An 18,753-nucleotide genomic window follows, 5' to 3' on the forward strand; every position below is an offset into this window, starting at 1 on the left:
ATTCAGTACACTCTGAGCTATCTGCTGATTCTTTTTTCCTTATGTTACTTGTATTGCAAGTAAGGCTGAAAAAGACCAAAGTTGCTAAATGTTTGGAAACCTTTTCATGGAAAATGGACATGGAAGATGATTAATGGAGTTGTTGCACACATTTCTGAAAGCCACGTAAATTGCTACATGAGATGTCTTTGCCTTTTTTTGTGCTGCAAACTCCATTTATTGCTTGATTCTCCACTGAAATTTACAATCAATAGAATTCAATCAGCAGTAGTAAAGCTCTTAGTTTTTGCCAATCTGTAAAAGGAGGCTTAAAAAATAGCCAGGGCCTACACAACTTAATTTGTAACCGCTATCATCAATGGTTACGAGAGACTCAACTAGCACTTATTCTGTTTTGAATGTATTGCGTACATTTGGTGCTTTAGATCACTGTTTTGTGTTGTCAGATTAGTGAAGTCGCACATTCACTTTTTTTTCTTTTAATCCCTAGAAAAAGGAGAGCCTATACCAACACACACTCTTGCTCTTCTCGTTTGGCTTAATCTTTGCCAGCTTTTGCTGTATTTTATTTATACCTTTTTTGTATTTTTTTTATATATATTCTCTAAACTGCTATTCTTGCAGTCTGATCACTAAATACCCACAATATCCTGATCTCCATCCTCTTGATGCCATTTCACAATTGGGAGTTTTCAGCCAGTGGGATTTGCACTTTGTGGAACTAACTAGGACAAATTCCCTTTTTATCTACTTCTATAGAATGTTTTTAGAGTACCTAAGTTGATACATGAAAATGCCACAGACAATCTATAAATATGCATAAAGTTTTTTCGATTTTTTTTATTTTTTTTTTTTCTTGTATCATTTATTTTAAGTTGTAGCCAGAGTATTGTAGCACTTGAATTGCAGCTCTGGAGTTCAATGTAAAATTAGGAACTTCAAGCAATCTTAGATACAGTCAGGTCCATAAATATTGGGGCATCGACACAATTCTAACCTTTTTGGGTCTATACACAATCACAATGGATTTGAAATTAAACTAACAAGATGTGCTTTAACTGCAGCCTGTCAGCTTTAATTTGAGGGTATTTACATCTAATTCAGGTGAACAGTGTAGGAATTACAACCGTTTGCATATGTGCCTCCCACTTGTTAAGGGCCCAAAAGTAATGGGACAATTGGCTTCTCAGCTGTTCCATGGCCAGGTGTGTGTTATTTCCTCATTATCCCAATTACAATGAGCAGATAAAGGTCCAGAGTTCATTTCAAGTGTGCTATTTGCATTTGGAATCTGTTGCTGTCAACTCTCAAGATGAGATCCAAAGAGCTGTCACTATCAGTGACTCAAGCCATCATTCGGATGAAAAAACAAAACAAACCCATCAGAGATAGCAAAAACATTGGGCGTGGCCAAAACAACTGTTTGGAACATTCTTAAAAAGAAGGAACGCATCGGTGAGCTCAGCAACACCAAAAGACCCGGAAGACCACAGAAAACAACTGTGGTGGATGACCGAAGAATTCTTTTCCTGGTGAAGAAAACACCCTTCACAACAGTTGGCCAGATCAAGAACACTCTCCAGGAGGTAGGTGTATGTGTGTCAAAGTCAACAATCAAGAGAAGACTTCACCAGAGTGAATACAGAGGGTTCACGACAAGATGTAAACCATTGGTGAGCCTCAAAACCAGGAAGGCCAGATCAGAGTTTGCCAAACGACATCTAAAAAAGCCTTCACAGTTCTGGAACAACATCCTATGGACAGATGAGACCAAGATCAACTTGTACCAGAGTGATGGGAAGAGAAGAGTATGGAGAAGGAAAGGAACTGCTCATGATCCTAAGCATACCACCTCATCAGTGAAGCATGGTGGTGGTAGTGTCATGGCGTGGGCATGTATGGCTGCCAATGGAACTGGTTCCCTTGTATTTATTGATGATGTGACTGCTGACAAAAGCAGCAGGATGAATTCTGAAGTGTTTCGGGCAATATTATCTGCTCATATTCAGCCAACTGCTTCAGAACTCATTGGACGCCACTTCACAGTGCAGATGGACAATGACCCAAAGCATACTGCAAAAGCAACCAAAGAGTTTAAGAGAAAGAAGTGGAATGTTATGCAATGGCTAAGTCAATCACCTGACCTGAATCCGATTGAGCATGCATTTCACTTGCTGAAGGCAAATGCCCCAAGAACAAGCAGGAACTGAAGACAGTTGCAGTAGAGGTCTGGCAGAGCATCACCAGGGATGAAACCCAGCGTCTGGTGATGTCTATGCGTTCCAGACTTCAGGCTGTAATTGATTGCAAAGGATTTGCAACCAAGTATTAAAAAGTGAAAGTTTGATTTATGATTATTATTCTGTCCCATTACTTTTGGTCCCTTAACAAGTGGGAGGTGCATATGCAACTTGTTGTAATGCCTACACCGTTCACCTGATTTGGATGTAAATACCCTCAAATTAAAGCTGACAGTCTGCAGTTAAAGCACATCTTGTTCGTTTCATTTCAAATCCATTGTGGTGGTGTATAGAGCCAAAAATGTTAGAATTGTGTCGATGTCCCAATATTTATGGACCTGACTGTATTTTTCTGTAAAATTAATAGGTGATTAGAAACTTAGATATTTTTAATCAAGTACAATGTGTAAGTTTTCTGTAAAAGTTAGGATTGTTAATGACAGTAGAAATTTGTATTTTAAAACAACGCCCTTCTTTACTGCTGGGAAGGCCTTCATACATACCGTAAAAGACCTCTCTTGAAGCAAAGAAATTTGCAGGACTTTGTAGCGAGTTTGTTTGAATGCTTAGCCTTCAGATAGTTAGAGAACTGAGGGCTTTCTCTTTACAATATGGTGTATCTAATTCAGTTCTTTGTTACACAGCTTTAAGAATGCCAGTGGCTTGACAGCGGCTGACCTTGCACACTCCCAGGGCTTTACAGAGTGTGCTCAATTCCTTCTTAACCTCCAGAACAGTCAGCTCAACGGTTTCTATTGCACAAACTCCTTAAATGGAGTTCCACAGAATGCATCAAATCACCTTAATGGAGGAATAAACAATCGTAAGAGGTCATTTCATGATTTGGAGGTATCTGTTGTTAAGAAGCTGAGAACTGAAGGTGAGTGATATGTTTGTACACTGTACCATGGAGAAAACTATTCCATATCTAAATGCTAAAGTCATTGTGAGCAGTTTTAATTACTTATATTTTTCCCTAAGGGTAGCCTTTATTAGGTTTAAAGGCTATGATCTTCATGCTCGCTGAGCTGTACTGACTTACACTCACCAGCCACTATTAGGTACACCTGTTCAATTGCTTGTTAACCCAATATGCTAATCACATGGCAGCAACTCCGTGCATTTAAGCATCTAGACGTGGTGAAGTTGACTTGCTGAAGTTTAAACAGAGCATCAAAATGGGAAAGAAAGGGGATTTAAGTGACTTTGAACATGGAATGGTTGTCGGTGCCAGACGGGCTGGTCTGACTATTTCAGAAACTGATGATTTACTGATATTTCTCTAGGGTTTACAGAGAACAGTCCAAAAAAGAAATTCTATCCACAGGGATGTTGAATTTGCATGTAGTTCTGGGTGTCGAGCAGGTAGCTTTTTTTTCAACCTTTAGCCCTGCTGTGGGCAAGCAGCAGGGCTCACCTGTCAGGTGAAAGTTGCCGCCCAATTTACTTTCACACAGTCCACCATGGTGGTGATTTGAATTAATTTGAGACACGCACACCCACCAAAATGTTCATTGCAATACACATGTTGCATATCGCCGCACACGCCAGAATGGAAGCAATAACTAGCACCTACTAACACCTCTTCTGTAAGTCTATAAAAAATATAGGGTACTAAAGTTTGTCGCCATTTCACGAGCGCATGCAAATTTTAAGGTTTGACATGTTGGATATCTATTTACTCGGTGGAACCTCATCTTTTTATATTTTACCAAAACATAGGATAATTTCTATTGCTTTTTGTGCCCTAAAATTACTTTTAAGTTTATTTTTTACTGAAATTTTGCGTTTCCTAGACCTTTGCGGTAATATCGTGTGACAAAGAATTGGAACTACCCCTATTTTATTCTCTAGAGTCTTTGCCTTCAGAAAATATATAATGTTTGGGGGTTTTGTGTAATCTTCAAGCCTAAAATAATTTTTTAAACGTGTGCAAAAAACGGCTCTGGCAGCAAAAGGGATAAAGGATAAGCTTGACACTCCCCTTTCCTGACCACCACCCAATCAATGCTCCTTACACTGCAAGGTCTCTCTCCTCTGTGCTAGTCCCCGGGAGATGTGCTAGAGAGAGGCAGGGAGGGGAGGAGGAGATATACAGCGCAATGTTAAAAAAAAAAAATTAAACATTTAAGTTGCCGTAGAGCTTTTTTTTTTTTTTTTATTTTATTTTAAAAGTCCCAGACATTCCTAACAGCACCTCAGATTTAAATACTGTTTTTCATCTTGTCAAGTAGATTGTCATGCGGGATAAGTAGACTGGGAGCCAGATTTAGTCCTTGGTCAAGTAGTTTTTTAAAAAAAATTCTACACCCCTGATCCAGTGAGCAGCAGTTGTGTGGACAAAAATGCCTTGTTGAGGTCAAAAGAGAATGGGCAGACTAGTTGAAGATGATAGATAGACAACAGTAACTCAAATAACCACTCGTTATAAGCAAGGTATGCAGAATACAATCTCTGAATGCACAACACGTCGAACCTTAAAGCAGATGGGCTACAGCAGTAGAAGACCACACTGGGTGCCACTCCTGTCAGCTAAGAACGGGAAGCGTCAATTCGCAAAGGCTCGCCGAAATTGGAAAAACGTTGCCTGGCCTGATGAGTCGATTTCAGCTGCAACATTCAGGAGGTAGGGTCAGAATTTGGCATAAACATGACAGCATGGATCCATCCTGCCTTGCGTTAACTGTTTATGGATGTGTAGCCGACAAATCTGCAGGAACTGCGTGATGCTATCATGTCAGTATGGACCAAAATCTGAGGAATGTTTCCAACACCTTGTTGAATCTATGCCACAAAGAATTAAGGCAGTTCTGAAGGCAAAAGGGGGTCCACCCCGGTACTAGCAAGGTATACATAATAAAGTGGCCGGTGAGTGTAGATGTCATTTGGTTTCTCTGGGCGTACATTCATTCATCTCCTGAATGATTGTAACCCTCATGTCTTTATGGTAATATTTTTATATATTTTTTTTTTTTTTAGAATGATGTTTCACTTTTCAGCTAGCATGCCATGTTTTCTGCAGTAGCTTCCAGTCATCAGAGAAATAAGGTGTACTGACAGGACAGTTCAGAGCACATTGGCATACTGTACTTGTGGGTACTGTTTGGGAGGAATTCAGAACAATGCAAGCACCATGCTTGAATCCTCTAAACCTAGCAAAATGGAACAGACTGCTCCTAACAAAAGGGGCATGAGCCAAAGAACGTAAAAGAATGCTTCAATCTCTCTGCTGTGAGCTCAGAGCAGGAAGGAGAAGGTTTGTCAACCCTGCAGGCTCTGCTTGTGTAGTGTAATCTCTGCACAAGCAAAGAGGACGTGAGCTGTCTGTCTGCTGATGGCTCACTTCCCCTATGACAAGGTCATATCTGTTGGAAATCTGTGGCCATTTTATATATGGAGAACTGCCCTATTCCCTCTTAATCATGTGCAGACCTGGCTTTCACTCCTTTTACTGCCATAGCTAGTTGGGAAAGCAGTGTGTTCCCTGATCCTATTCTGCTTCTCTGCTTGATGTCACTGTCCTAGGCTTCCTGGAGGCACAGGGTGAGCTTTGGGGGAGCCATGAGGGGCTTAGGGATGATAGGGTAGCTTAAACACTGCCCAGATCTCTTAGATATACAGCATTGTTGGATTTTAAAGCAAACCGCCAGCTGCTATTACAGCCATTCGCTTGTTTTAACTACTTGCATTCCATTACGTGTATGTCAGGGTTAAAATAGATTTAACCCACTGACTTGCATGTCAGAGGGTTAAATCTATCTTGCGCCTAGGCTGTAATGTCACAAAATGTGGAGGGAGAGATGGGAATATGTATGAATACTACCCTGTACAGATCTAAATACCCTGAAAAGCATAGCAATGGGAATAGACTTTATCATGAGTATTTGCTTGTACAGCTGTAGGGAAAAAAAAAGCTTGAATCACAATTTTCATGAATAATTCTAAGTATTTCTTGGCCAGAAGGTATAAGTGTGCTTTCAGGTTATCACATTCCCAACTCAAGCTTTAAACCTTTTTTTTTTTTTTTTTTTTCTCCTTCAGCATGGAAGGTTTAGAACTTTGGTCAGTTTGTTTTCTGCATTAGTGAAATTCCCCCTCCACGTTATCCTGTTACACTTGGACAAGAACAAACTGGAACTAGAAAAGCTACAATTTCTGGGGAAATTGTGTGAAGTGTTCTTGCCTGCTCGCACACCTGGGTTCCTATGGCTACTCACTCTACAGCAAGGGCAGAGAAGAGTGGTTAAAAATAAACTGCTCCAACTTGCTCACTTCACTGGCGGTTGCCATCTTCAGTGTAGGATTTATAATTTTTAAACTACAACCGTCTGAAGAGCTTTTTCTATTGTGAGAATCACAAGACCCAGACCTACATTTTTGGTGCATAGTATGTCTCTGAAATATTAAAAATGAAGGCACAGTCGCAGTTTAGAAATTGCCCTTCAAATTTGAGGTGGCTAGAGTGGAGTTTCAATGAATGTCAATGGGGGGGTGAGTTGCAAACAAATGGTCATATTGTGAAAACTATCAGGACTATGGCTTAGCCGTGGACATTTTTAGTGACAGCAGGGTTAGCTGAACGTTTTGATATAAGATTTGTGTAGGTGGGCTTGAAAATGAGGGAGTGATGGCAGTTTAGAAATCATGTCCTGATTTTTCAGCTCACACTTTAGCTTTTGTCAGCTCCCACTCTAGTTTTGAACATTCCGCCATTCATTCCTATGGGACCAATTTCACCACAAAAACGCCGATATTTCGTGAACCATTCGGCGAAACGTTCCACAAAGTAATGGCACACCAATCGGGAACAATCCACACGTTTCCGTATATTACTGTCTATGTAGTGTAAAAACTGTGGGAGGAGTTAGGGTGGTACATTTGGCTATAATAATAAAAATATATATGTGAGATAACAGTAAGTGGTCTTGCCATGCAAGAACACTTAATAAGAGTCTTCTAGACAAGAAAACACAGACAGCAATATAAACCTCACAGGTTCTATCACAGACTTTACTAAAAGTCCCCCATAGAAGATATTTCTCATCACTCCTCTCGCCAGTATGAAGTGTCAGGAAATCTTTGAGCATAGACATCAATTAAAACTTGATAGGGGTTTCAAGTTGCCCCTGCCCAACAAAGTTTTGGCTGGGGTTACTGTTGGTTGCTGAAAATTTAAGGTTGTGTTCTCTTTAAATGCAAATATTTATGTAAGGTGTTGTGTTTTTTTGTTTTTTATTTCAGCGAACAGCTTTGGCACAGATCACATGACTGGAAGAATGGAGGATGATGAGAGCATGCATGTAGAAAATCACTCAGATATATCAGGTGGGATTGGGCAGTTTTCTGACAGATGCTGCAGCACTCAGATGATTGAAGATCTGAAACCTCAGGAGAGCACATCTAATAGACAAACAGATACTAATAATTTTACAGTATCTGCAACACAAACCCCCTTTCGTTGTATCAGTCAGTATGCTTACTTTTAAAGTGATTTCCAATATCTAGATATGGTGGAAAAACCATTGGTACCGTAGTATCTTGTCATACCTAATAAAAGACTGGGGAGGAATATATGTCATGGGATGAGAACAGTATTTTCATCAAGCACAATCTGTTTTCTGAAGTGTGACAGTCTAATCTGCATTGTTCGTTTTTGTTTAATGGGTCTTAACTTTTAGCTTATTTATTTTTACATTTTTTTCCCAAGAACCGCTTTTTAACTGACCAGTAACTTTCATTTCTCTAAAATGAAAACTTGCTATTTCTGGCATTAAAGTCTGAGCTTGTTTTGACTTTAAGAACCATTAAACTATATACTGTGTAGTGAAAGCCTGGATGTATTTCTCCACAACAAAGCCAGCGGTTGTATATTTCTTAATGAACTGGCAGAAAATTAGATAACCTGTGGTATAATGCATACATATTGTTTAGTAAGTGTTTGCTTCCATTGCTACCGGATTCTGAATGCTAATGCTATTGCACACTTTATTATGCAGATTATAAGGAATTTTAAATATATTTTGTCAGATTTATTTATTTTTTTTAAATAGAGGGTCCCTGCATTTTGCAAAGCTATGGCATTCAGTTAAAAAAATAAAGTGCTACAGCACTTAAGCGCATCTGCACTTAGTTTTCTCTTACTCCCCCTTTAAGGACCCACACATGTATGTTAATCCTGCTAATAAAGTCCACTTAATCTCCCTGTGATGGAGTGACAGTGATGTTTCACTACTCTAGAATTCAGAGCAGCATTGACACCCTCTCGTAGATTGTGCCTGCTTGCACGACAGTGAGATGCAAAGATGTTGCAAGCTGGTGTGGCTGTCGGCCTTGTCGCCGATTTGCTGTAGCTTGTCAATCGGCACCAGGTTCTGCCCAGTGATTTCTGAATTGACAGCACCACCTCTGTTGCTGAAACCTTCTCGCTTTTGAAGTAGTTTTTTTTTTTTTTTTTTGAAGCAGTGTGTGAGACAGGAGGAGGATTTGGCACAATCTAGGAAGGTAAAGGAAGTTTGTTTACTTTGAGGATTTTTCATCATATAATAATTGGTTTTTGGAATTTAGACTGTCATAAAAGAGCCTTTAGTTGTGCTTTTAAATAAGCTAAGTTGTGTTCAGTTGACGTTGCCAAGCACAAACCTCTATATACTATGTATCGAAAAAAAATAGTCCATCCTACTTTCTTAGGATTTAGGAGAAATGCAATTTTAGTGATCTTACCCTTTGTGTACCCCCATTGTTATGTCAACGTCAGTGTGGCCTAGTAATCACTGAACAGTGTCCACTTGGAATACCTTCAGTTTTGATCCAGCTTCTCCTGCACATGTGCTCTACAGCTTATGTCCCAATGAAAAGGTCATACTGTACCACAGCAAATGTTCAATTGAAATTATTATTGAAGATTGTGACACATAAGGAGAGGGGGAGCTAGACCCCACAATGAGGCTTTTCAAGAAGGGGCCGTGCATTTCCAAGCAGGCTGCACAGTAAAGTTCTCAGTGTTGCTGAAGGATAGCATTGGGGCCCACTAAATGTATGTACCTCTGGCTATGCCATTGTTATGTGAATTTCATCAAAGTAGACTGGTGGTTTGCCAGTGACAGCAGTTTATATTTTTATGCCACAAAAATGTCATAAAATCTGATTATTGTAGGCAACAATTTGTAATCTTTTTCCCTTAAAATTAACACCGTAAAAGGAACAGTAGCCCCAAAGTGTTTCTAAAATAACAGTATAGCTCAAATGGAAGTGGCGCCTTTGGCTAAAAAAAAACAATTAATGTAAAAAATAAACAAAAAATTGCCATGGCCTAAACTTCAGAAAACTACACAGGACCTGTGCAAATTGGACTTGTGATGTCATTGTAATTTTACTTGGAGAAGTTATTAGTGATTACCAGACAAGTGGTTAGGATTGGCAGCGCCAATGTTTCTCACATAACCGGTATCCTTTTAACCATTTCATCATCAAGCTGTATATAGCCCTTCATTACCAGGCCATTTTGTATTGTTGCAGTAGTTTGACAATTACTCAGTCATGCAATAATTTACCCAAATACATTTTATATCCTTTTTTAATTTTTTTATTTTTTTTTTTTTAAAGGAAAAAAACACATTTAGAAAAAAAGGTTCCCTTGTTTGCTATTAAACAAAACAAATAGTACAAACACTGCTAAAATGACCCTTTTTTGGAAAGTAGACACTCCAAAATGATCTATTTTTAGCCCCAATATTTTGAAAATAAACAGTAGTATTGAGGTGGTTAAACGTGGAGCTTGGTAATACTGCACAAGTCAAAGCAGCATTGGTTATTTAGGAGGAAGTGAAGTGGTTGATGTACACGTGCAGTGGGAGGATGAAAAGGTTAAGGTTTTCAGATGTGCAGAAAATGAAAGGGTTAAACACACAATTACCCCTTTTTAAAACCTTTGTTTGATTTTCTAATTGTTAGTGGGGTCAAATCGATGTTTTTGACCGTAGTGATGGGTCTGAAAGGAAAACCTTTTTTTCTTGATAAAATACATTTTCGGACATGTACGTGGTTTTCATTCAAAAATCACATTCATTTTAAAATTTGAATGTTAAAAGCAAAAGAAAGTTGTCAAACGACATTCGCCCATTCAACAAATGTGGAAATAATTTTCGTATGAACGTTTGTACAAATGTTCTAGCCCAAAAATCTGTGTATGGGCAGCATTAATCTGCTGTTGCTTGTGCCCTGGAACTAATGAATGATGATTTCTTCATTGGTTCTGCCATCTTCTGTTGAGAGCAATGGGCAGACTCTCACATTCATGATTGCTGTTTTTGGTCATCTGATGGCTCATTTACAGCCATGAACAGGTACAATGGCTGCCCTTGAACTGTTTCAGGATTGGCGGTTTCTCGAAATGGGTATCAATCTCCCTAGCTATTTACAATATGGCTAGGCAACCACTTAATAATTTCAGGTGACACAAGCCACCAGGTAGACTCCTGTCTATGTAAAAATTTTATGATTTTTTTTTTTTCTTTTTTTCTTCTTCTTTTGTGACGCTGACGTCTTTTTTGCAGAGCGTCTGTTCCTGCAATGACAGCTGTTTTCTAGAGTCACTCATGCTAGTTGGCATGTGCAGGTTAGGGGTACCTGTAGAAAAATTCCAGGTTTGTCCAGATTGGAATAATGTAACTGTAAAATTTTACATTTTCTGTGATGCTTGCCAACATCTCTATATTGAACATAGTGCAAAATTATTCCCCCATTTTGTGGGACTTTAATGGCAAAAAGACAATTTTAAAATTATTCATGCTTTATTAGGACCAAAAACAGTCAGATCAAAAATATTCCTCAAAATTACATGTAGTTGGACCATATCTGGTTACAATGATGCATTTCAAATTGCATATGCAGAGATCATATAAGATACCTAAGATTTTAAGACAAGTAGCTGCTTCAGGGGTAACTGTTTTTATTATACTTCATTGAATGCAAACATCAGATGCTAGGAGGAGTGTATTTATCATAAATACAAGAGAAATTCACCACCAATCCTATGATCTCTCCTACCCCCGAGATGAAAAAAGGGGGAAAGGAGGAAGTTCTCAAATCCTGTGGACCAGATCAGACTGACAGGTTCATCATTTTACTCTTTGGGTGACCTCTAACACCAATAGATTCAAAACCTCCAATTAGAATGTTGTATCTCCAACTATATATAGAGATCTAGTTCTGTATTGACCACAATACTAAACAGATTTGCATGACGTGTCTGTTAGGAAGGAGGTGTGATTGGTGAATTGCTGTTGTTTTTATGATAAATACTCTTTCTAACGTCTGATGATTTTTGTTTTTATTATATACTACATTGAATGCAGAGTTATCCCTAAAGAATAAGCTTCTTGACTTTGAAGCATGTTGGGTATCTTATATGATCTCTGCATATGCAATTTAAAATGTCACTGTAATCCGATATGGTCCAACTATGTTATTTTATTGAGGAATATTTTTTGGATATGACTTTGTATGTGATCCTAAGAAAGCATTCATAATTCTAAAATTGTCTTTTTTTCCAATTAAAGTACCACAAAATAGGGAATAATTTTGCCCAATGTAACTGAGTAAATACCATACCTATGGGATGTCCTTAGTACTTGGAAATCACTGTAGTAGGCACTGCTATCCCAGTGATCTCCACGAACTTCCAGGTCCTGTGCCAAGAGGCTGCCCTTCTGCATTGTGCGCAAAGGTGGTCAGTTGCTTGACACTGGCACCATTAAGAGAATGCGTTGCATTTTATTTACTGAATGGAAATCATTCTCTGAAAGGATGAGTTGAGGCGCTGTAGTGATGTCACACTCTACCTCACCCAAGGGAGCCAGAAGCTAGTGGAGTTCATTGGAGTAGTGGCACCTGCTACAGTGAATTACAGCTTACTTGAATGATATCTCTGGTATGGTATATGCATAGTTATGGTTCAAGCTAGACCAATGTAAAAAATGCCATGCCTGCTGTTCTGTAAGTCTACCTGCACTCCAGTTGCTAAATTATGCTTTCCACATTTATTTCAAAATAACTTGTGTAATAAATATATACAAAATAAGTTTCTCTTAAAACATTCTTGCCTTTATTTTTTCTTCTGTATGATACCTAACAAACATGGCATAAAGGGGAATATTATATATCTTCTTAAAGAGACAGAAGAAAGCTGACCATTTTGATTTATAATGCTGGAAAAATGGAAGGCATTGTGCATAGTGCCCAGTCAGTTTTGTCCAAAGCTGTAAGATAACTGCATCAGTGGTGCTGCTATAGACATTGTGCTTGAGTTCAGCTACATGGTGATCGGGGCAGTGGTATTGTGCGATTCTAGAAGAATGCATGCATTACTCTGAATTGCATTTGTAAAAGGAAGTGTAGTGTCAGTGATCTGAATCATAGTAAATGGGTTGTTTTGTATCCGTTCAATGACAAGACACTGCTACCACTCTGTCACTGAATATACTGCAAGTTTTTCAGTGGGTGTTTCTTTGAATAGAATATCTACTGAGCTATCCAGCTGAGTATAGTATAGACAGATATCGGAACACAATTGTATTTGTATATGATCGGTCAATTATAGCCCCTTAGCGCTGGCACCTCCCAGCCCTTTTTAAGGGGTTTCTGGTTTGGGGGGGGCAGGACTTATGATCATGTGACTGCTGTGATTGGCTGTCACATGATCGGGAGGTTTTTGTTTATGCGCAGGTGACTGTGCAGGGTGCACGCTCTCGGCACACGTTTTGTTTACTTTTAGGTACACATACAGTATCTCACAGAAGTGAGTCTACCCCTCACATTTTTGTAAATTTTTATATCTTTTCATGTGACCACACTGAAGAAATGACACTTTGCTACAATGTAAAGTAGTGAGTGTACAGCTTGTATAACAGTGTAAATTTGCTGTCCCCTCAAAATAACTCCACACACAGCCATTAATGTCTAAACTGCTGGCAACAAAAGAGAGTACACTCCTAAGTGAAAATGTCCAAATTGGGCCCAAAGTGTCAATATTTTGTGTGCTTACCATTATTTTCCAGCACTGCCTTAACCCTCTTGGGCATAGAGCTCACCAGAGCTTCACAGGTTGCCACTGGAGTCCTCTTCCACTCCATGATGACATCATGGAGCTGGTGGATGTTAGAGACCTCGCACTCCTCCACCTTCCATTTGAGCATGCCCCACGGATGCTCAATAGGGTTTAGGTCTGGAGACATGCTTGGCCAGTCCATCACCTTTACCCTCAGCTTCTTTAGCAAGACAGTGGTCATCTTGAAGTTGTGTTTGGGGTCGTTATCATGTTGGAATACTGCCCTGCGGCCCAGTCTCTGAAGGGAGGAGATCATGCTCTGCTTCAGTATGTCACAGTACATGTTGGCATTCATGGTTCCCTCAATAAACTGTAGCTCCCCAGTGCCAGCAGCACTCATGCAGCCCCAGACCATGACACTCCCACCACCATGCTTGACTGTAGGCAAGACACATTTTCATCTTTGTACTCCTCACCTGGTTGCCGCCACACACACACTTGACACCATCTGAACCAATTAAGTTTATCTTGGTCTCATCAGACCACAGGACATGGTTCCAGTAATCCATGTCCTTGGTCTGCTTGTCTTCAGCAAACTGCGGGCTTTCTTGTGCATCATGTTTAGAAGAGGCTTCCTTCTGGGATGACAGCCATGCAGATCAATTTGATGCAATGTGCAGCGTACGGTCTGAGCACTGACAGGCTGAGCCCCCACCCCTTCAACCTCTGCAGCAATGCTGGCAGCACTCATACGTCTTATTTCCCAAAGACAACTTCTGGATATGACGCTGAACACGTGCACTCAACTTCTTTGGTCAACCATGGCGAGGCCTGTTCTGAGTGGAACCTGACCTGTTAAACTACTGTATGGTCTTGGCCACCGTGCTGCAGCTCAGTTTCAGGGTCTTGGCAATCTTCTTATAGCCTAGGCCATCTTTATGTAGAGCAACAATTCTTTTTTTCAGATCCTCAGAGTTCTTTGCCTTGTTGAACTTCCAGTGACCAGTATCAGAGAGTGAGAGCGATAATACCAAATTTAACACACCTGCTCCCTATTCACACCTGTAACACGAGTCGCATGACACCGGCGAGGGGAAAATGGCTCATTGGGCCCAGTTTGGACACTTTCACTTAGGGGTGTACTAACTTTTGTTGCCAGCGGTTTAGACATTAATGGCTGTGTTGAGTTATTTTGAGGGGACAGCAAATTTACACTTCTACAAGCTGTACGCTCTCTACTTTACATTGTAATAGTGTCATTTCTTCAGTGTTGTCACATGAAAAGATATATATTTACAAAAATGTGAGGGGTGTACTCACTTCTGTGAGATACTGTATATGCGGCCTCTACATCAAGGCCCACCTGCCAGGAGGCCACATATATATATGTGGCCTCTCAGCGCAAAAGTGGTTAAATCAGGTCTTGTTAAAATCTGACCCACTAGAATTCTGGTTTGACCAGTAAAGAAAATTTGGATTTTCATCCACAGAGGGAACATAATCTTAAAAGGAAAACTTGCACTAATGACTGAAGAAACCACATGCATTTAGATTTTGAGCTGTAAGGCTTTTCATTGAGGGCTCCTGCATTTTTGGACTTCCCCCTTCCCCTGGCACAGTATGGAGCTGTAGTTTGACTGTAGCTAATTGGAAGTGGAGCAATACTTAAAGTGGTAGTTAAGCCTAAAAAAACAAAAAAGGTTCTCCCTGCAAGATGACATAATGTTCTAGTATGCACCGTATACTAGCACATTGAGACTTTCCTACATAACTGATCTCTCCGCTGCCAGAGATTCCCTCTTCACCCAGTCTTCCTTCCAGGTTTGCCGGGTCTGGCTGTTTTGAATGGCCGAGCTGCAATTGTTGTCAGGGCTTTCTCGCTGTGCGCCGGTGCACGCTTTAGGAGATGGTCAGTTGGACCTACAGGTAAGCTTACCTGTAGGTCCAACTGACCAAGAGGTGTTTACTACTGCTTTACTGACATTCTATAACTGCGCTTTACACTGTAGTAAAGATATGTTCAAGTGTAAATGGGGATAACAAGTGCACATGAAGTAATGTTGAACGGCTGTGCAGTCTCCTAGCATGTTCCCAAAGTAAAGAATTGGAAAATTATGAAGTTGAGATCCAATGGTTTTCAATCGGCTTACAAAACATTTTTGACAGGTTTGTTTCTTAATGCAGATATGAATGGTAGCATGCACTTCAGTTCCTTAACAAATGGACCAGCAAGTAATGGACATTTTGCACCACTCAGTGAAATGGAAACCAGCCCTGCCAAGTGCCTTCAGTCGATCAACGGATACAACACTGTCACAAATGGAAACGAAGAACATGATGGGAATGGAACATACATTGAAAATAAGATTGACACTGTAAATTCATCTTCTTGTGGCTCTTTGCATATTAATGGAAGTCCAAGTAATTGTGTGGCTTCTAGGCCTCCCTGGGGTGAGGGTATGGCCGATATCTTGCAGTATAGCTATTACCATGGGTATGGAGACTCTGCAGAAGGTTTACCTGAACACAGTAGCCTTGTAGAGCATTCTGATTCAGTCCGTGATGAACACAAGTATAAACATACATTCATAAGCACACTTCATCAATATCAAGGATTCTGAGATGATATCCTTTTTATAATTTTATTTAATACTATACTTGCATTTCAGTTTTTACTCAATACATTTAGATTGACTGACTGTTATGCAGGGTGGTTGTTTAAAGGGAAATCCTATCACCCAAAATTGTTTTCTTTATAATTTAGCCATCAAGAAGTTGGCATCTGCAAGTTTAAGGATGACCCAAACAGACAAATCTTTAAGGTAGTGTTGTGGTTCTATGCAGTGCTCCAGAGGCAGCATTGGATTAGGGTTAAAATAAAAAAAAAATGTTTTTTGAATATTAAAAGTTGATTTTTGAACTTCACTAAAATACGGAGATTAGGTTTAATTAATAGAGAACAGAGCATATTGGGAAATGCAGAGACCTATTTAAACGTTTTTGCTGAGTTTTGAAGTGTAACCATGTTTTACAAGGATGAGTTACAAAATTGACCTTTATCTTTTGGACATTTTTTTTCAAACGTATCCTAGCTATCCAACTTGCAAATTAAAGTTGATGTGTTTTGTGTATTAAGTATATTTTTCTAATGAATGTGTGATGTTGATATCATCCTTTTTTATGTTGGCTTAATGTGCACCTGTGCCTATACTATGGACATTAGAGCATTTACATTTTAGGCAGTGAAAACGGTTTAAAACAAGCCCTCACAGGGATCATATACTCCACCCTCAATCCAATTTGGGTGAACAAGGTAGAGGAGATTGAGAATGGAGGACCACACACCTGCGAGGATAAAAAAAAAAAGTCTGTTTTCAATATGACTTGGTTTTGTTGGCATTAGTTCATCTACAACGACAAAGCTATGTGCTTGGCTTTCTAGCAGGCCAAGCTCAACCCCCAGACTCCCTCTAATTTGGTCAAAGCATTTATGGAGCTTCTTTTTATGTCACCTGTGGAGCTGAGTGGGCTTCCCTGAAGTGGTTCCTCCCCCTTCCCAGCCTTCTTCATTTTTCCTTTTTTAGCTACGTAAATGTTCCAGCACCTGCCTTTAGGTTATAGGACTGTCTTGGTATTACCTTGTATGTGCTGTACCCTCTTATCCTATTCCCAATTCTCTTTACCTCCTCCTTAATTATACCTAAATTCATACAGTCAAGGAGACTGGCATCTGTAAAACTATCTATTGATCCGCCTATATCTCAGGTAATTGTTCTGGTATGTAAGACCATGGTCTTCATCTCACAATTTGCAGATGATATTAAATATTGTTTTAAAGTCTGTTCCCCAAAGATATATTGTAATTACATTGAAATGTAATGCATCTTGTTTTCGACTGTATGCTTGATAAAATAAATATAATATAAAAAATAAAGAATTTGGGGGGGGAGACCTCACTGACCTTCTGTAGCTGCAGGTACTGTGGAGAAATCAAACTTTGACAGGCACTAAAATTGCAGCTTCCTTTTCCCTGTTGTGATCTTTGAGGATGATTTTACTCTATATAGCCTACAGCTACCAAATTCTGTGAGGGCTTTTAATAACGTTATTACTGTATGTTAGGAATGTGTAAATACTTTTATTTTCATAGTCTGAGCACAGATGCACTTTAAGAAAGAGAGAGAGGTTTTTGGGGTTTTTTTCAGCAAATGTGTGTCTCTTTGATGCATACTGCAACACTGCTAAATCCATGGTCTACACCTTTTGTATGTTTTCATTGTGCGGAAAATGTTAACCAAATATAAAGTTTTTGAGGAAGGAAGTGAAATAGGTTACAAATAACTCAACACTTCTGAAATTTAAAACACTAGGTTTTCAAAACCAGAAATGATGCGCTTGTTTGTTGTTTTGGATGTTTTTTTGACCAGGTGAATTTGTCACTTACCGTTCAGATTTTAGGGTCCTCCTTTATTTCAGTATAGATAACATGTATTTTACAAGAATACCTTTGTGCTGAGGAGGTTTGTTATTGCCCCTGCAATGCTGTAATGACTTGAAGTATATCTGTTTTACAGTCTACAAGTTAAAATATCATAAGAGCTTAATTGCCATACTATACACCAAGAACAGGCAAGGTTTGGCAGCTTGGAATTATGATTTCCATATTCCATTACTATATGTAGTTTGCATTATTAAGGGCAAAACAGGGATGTTGTCCTCATATGTATTGTTACAGATTTTATGTATTTTTGTTAAGCTTGAAACCACTTGCCTTTTGTATAATATGTATGCACAGATTATCAGCATTGCAGCATTACTATGTTAAGCTGATTTTGCCACTTTCTCAGTAACTGGATAGGCAGATGCCAGTTTGTTAAATTACTTTTATTTTATTTATATATACTGCATATTTTATATTTTTTCCTTGTAGCAGGGAAAGTATTTTTCAAAAATAAAGATGAATTTGTATAATCAAAAATGCATAGTCATGGCCTGAAAATCTTAACACATTCCAGTATTTGAATCTCTGATGGCTCTATAAGAATCATGAATTGTATACATTTTGTAACTTGAAATCCTTACTGAGACAGTGGCATAAGCAATTTTGCTTTGAAACTGACCTATGTTTATCTGTTTTTTTTTTTTTGTTTTTTTTTTTTCATTGGTTTTACAGTTCAGCATTGCAAAGGGAATGCATGTGCCCTAACAGCTTTTTTGTTTTTAAATAAAAAAAAAAAAATCAATGTTGTCCATGCATTACTGATGTTTGCTTTGCATGTTTTCAGTGTTCCATTTATCCAGAAATGTAAGATTTCCCATCTTGTTTCTAAACCTACAAAGATGACACTGCTTACCTTTTTTTTTTTTTTTTTTTTTTTTTTCATTCATTATGCTGAGACCATAGCTTAAATGGGCATGCTCTTATGGTGGCTTTTTGGTCTGCTGTGTACTGGAGCAGTGTGTTCTTTC

The 18,753-nt window shown here is 39.0% G+C and overlaps 1 protein-coding gene across 2 annotated transcripts in view; it reads left to right on the top strand.

Annotated features, from left to right (window-relative positions):
- Positions 1-18,532, top strand: part of ANKRD10 (ankyrin repeat domain 10) — a 41,696-nt gene extending 23,164 nt beyond the window's left edge. For both annotated transcript variants that reach the window (XM_089693580.1, XM_089693581.1), the window contains 3 exons: positions 2,885-3,120; positions 7,482-7,565; positions 15,469-18,532. In XM_089693580.1, coding sequence (XP_089549706.1) covers positions 2,885-3,120; positions 7,482-7,565; positions 15,469-15,905 — 757 coding nt within the window. In that variant the 3' untranslated portion in view covers positions 15,906-18,532. The remainder of the gene's footprint in view (positions 1-2,884; positions 3,121-7,481; positions 7,566-15,468) is intronic.
- The last annotated feature ends 221 nt before the right edge of the window (positions 18,533-18,753 follow it).

Source organism: Staurois parvus, unplaced genomic scaffold (assembly GCF_062004578.1).
Source record: "Staurois parvus isolate SC_StPar_1 unplaced genomic scaffold, SC_StPar_1.0 ptg000634l, whole genome shotgun sequence".
In the NCBI taxonomy this organism is placed as follows: domain Eukaryota; kingdom Metazoa; phylum Chordata; class Amphibia; order Anura; family Ranidae; genus Staurois; species Staurois parvus.